The sequence below is a fragment of the Numida meleagris genome, unplaced genomic scaffold (genome assembly GCF_002078875.1).
Source record: "Numida meleagris isolate 19003 breed g44 Domestic line unplaced genomic scaffold, NumMel1.0 unplaced_Scaffold370, whole genome shotgun sequence".
Classification (NCBI taxonomy): Eukaryota; Metazoa; Chordata; class Aves; order Galliformes; family Numididae; genus Numida; species Numida meleagris.
Window position 1 is genome coordinate 25000 of NW_018364595.1, and position 2708 is coordinate 27707.

The 2708-nt window shown below is 58.7% G+C and overlaps 1 protein-coding gene across 1 annotated transcript; it reads right to left on the reverse strand.

Annotated features, from left to right (window-relative positions):
• Positions 1-307: 307 nt before the first annotated feature.
• LOC110391453 (oxalate decarboxylase ARB_02208-like) lies at positions 308-2265 on the reverse strand. Its single transcript, XM_021383342.1, has 3 exons — positions 2218-2265; positions 823-1122; positions 308-621 (listed from the first exon to the last, which is right to left on the reverse strand). The coding sequence occupies exons 1-3, from the start codon at positions 2263-2265 to the stop codon at positions 334-336; spliced, it is 636 nt and encodes a 211-aa protein (XP_021239017.1). The 3' UTR covers positions 308-333.
• Positions 2266-2708: the final 443 nt, after the last annotated feature.

The window sequence follows — 2708 nt, forward strand, 5'->3', positions numbered from 1 at the left end:
CTTTCACCCTTCCAGGACCCAACCTCCCTATGAAACATTGTAGAGAGCCCCAGGAAGGTGCTAGGGGGATGCAACCACCGCCCCTCGCACCTTCCAGGACCCAACCTCCATATAAAACATAATAGGGAGCCCAAGGAAGGTCGTAAAGGGACCCAACCACCGCCACTTTCACCCTTCCAGGACCCAACCTCCCTATGAAACATTGTAGGGAGCCCCAGGAAGGTGCTAGGGGGACACAACCACCGCCCCTCGCACCTTCCAGGACCCAACCTCCATATAAAACATAATAGAGAGCCCAAGGAAGGTGGTAGGGGGACGCAACCACCGCCACTTTCACCCTTCCAGGACCCAACCCCCTCCCCCCGGGGGCATCACCTGCAGCGCCCGCGCGGCCACTTCGCGCGGCGTGGCGAAGAAAGCGTCGTCGGCGTCCAGCGTGCGCAGCTCCTCGTGCGTGCCGAAGAAGAGCACGACGACGCAGTCGCCGGCGCCCACGTTCTTCAGCCAGTGGACGGCGTTGCGGGGGAAGAAGACGGCGTGGCCGGCGGTGACGTTGTAGGTGACCACGGTGACGTTGCCGGTGACATCGCCGGCGTCGACGACGCCGATCCACGCCGTGCCCTGCAACGCCGCCGCTCGCACGTCGCCACCCCCCCCACGTGCAAGGGGCGCGTGCGTGGGGGGGCGGTTTCTCGCACGCGCCGCACGGAAAACGGTTTTGAAGGCGGGGGGGGAGAGGTTGAGAGCGAGGGGGGGGTGAGGATGAGGATGGGGGGGAGGAGGGAGGAGAGAAAAAGGGGAAATGGGAAAAAAACCGCGTGCCTGCAGGACGTAGCCGTGCTCGTCGGCGTTGAAGTGCCAGTGGGGGACGCGGAGGGCGCCGGGGCGGATGCGGAGCACGGCCAAGCTCATCTTGGAGCTGCGGCGCCGGAGGCCGGCGGCGAATTCGGCGGCGTCGGCGGCCGAAAAGTCGGAGGCGGGCCGGGGGGCGGCCCAGAGGATTTCGCCGCCGGGGTAGACGTCCGGCTGCGAGCCGAAAACGACGCCGAACGGGGGAGGAACGGGAGAACCACAGCGATTCGTTTTACTTTCGCTTTCGCTTTCNTGGTGCAAATTAAGGTCCTGGCAGGATGATAGAGATCTTCTCCCACTTTAAGGACGCTATGAGTCTAATTAAGGTCCTGGCAGGGTGATTAGGGGTCTTCTCCAACCTTAAGGCCCCTGTGGTTCTAATTAAGGTCCTGGAAGGGTGGTTGGGGGTCCTCTCCTCTCTTAATGAGTTCTATGGTAGTAATTAAGGTCCTGGCAGGATGATTAGGAGTCTTCTCCCGCCTTAAGGACTCTATGATGTTAATTAAGGTTCTGGCAGGACAGAAGAGACTATTCTCCTGCTCTAATGACCCCATGATTTTCATTAGGGTCCTGGCAGGGTGGTTGGGGGTCTTCTCCCGCCTTAAGAACCCTACGCTTCGAATCAAGGTCCTGGCAGGGCGATGGGGGGGGGTCCTCTCCCACTCTAATTACCCAATGGTTTTAATGAGGGTCCTGGCAGGGTGGTTTTGTGTCTCCTTCCACGTTAAGCACCCTACGGTTCAAATTAAGGTCCTGGCAGGGTGGAAGAGTCTATTCTCCAGCTCTAATGACCCGATAGTTTTCATTAGGGTCCTGGCAGGGTGGTGGATGGCCTTCTCCCGCCTTAAGGGCCCTACATTTCAAATCAAGGTCCTGGCAGGGCGGTGGGGGGGGGTCCTCTCCCACTCTAATTACCCAATGGTTTTAACGAGGGTCCTGGCAGGGTGCTGGGGGGGTCTTCTCCCACCTTAAGGACCCTATGGTTCTAAGGAAGGTCCTGGCAGGGAGGCTGGGGGTCTTCTCCTGCCTTAATGAGCTCTATGGTAGTAATTAAGGTCCTGGCAGGGTGATTAGGAGACTTCACCGATCTTAAGGACCCTATGATGTTAATTAAGGTCCTGGCAGGGTGGAAGAATGTATTCTCCTGCTCTAATTGCCCGATGGTTTTCATTAGGGTCCTGGCAGGGTGCTGGGGGGTCTTCTCCTGCCTTAAGGACCCTACGCTTCAAATCAAGGTCCTGGCAGGGCAGTGGGGGGAGTCCTCTCCCACTCTAATTACCCAATGGTTTTCATTAAGGTCCTGGCAGGGTGGTTTTGTGTCTCCTTCCACGTTAAGGACCCTACGGTTCAAATTAAGGTCCTGACAGGGTGGAAGAGGCTACTCTCCCGCTCTAATGGCCCGATGGTTTTCATTAGGGTCCTGGCAGGGTGGAGGGGGGTCTCCTCCCGCCTTAAGGACCCTACATTTCAAATCAAGGTCCTGGCAGGGTGGAAGAGTCTATTCTCCAGCTCTAATAACCCGATAGTTTTCATTAGGGTCCTGGCAGGGTGCTGGGGGGTCTTCTCCCGCCTTAAGGACCCTACGCTTCGAATCAAGGTCCTGGCAGGGCGGTGGGGGGGCTATTCTCCCGCTCTCATCACCCGACGGCGCTCGTTAAGGTCCGGAAAGCTCGTTACCTCCGAGGTCGTAGAAGTAACGCCACACTTGGTCGTCCTCGGAGCGCCCGTAGTCGGCGCCGTGCACCAGTTCTCCCAGTTTGGGGGGGAGGTTGATGGCCTGGTCCTCCAGTTGCTTCCGGAAGGTTCCGATGAAGTCGACGCCGCCACGGGGCTGCCAGGACACGAAGAAGGGATGA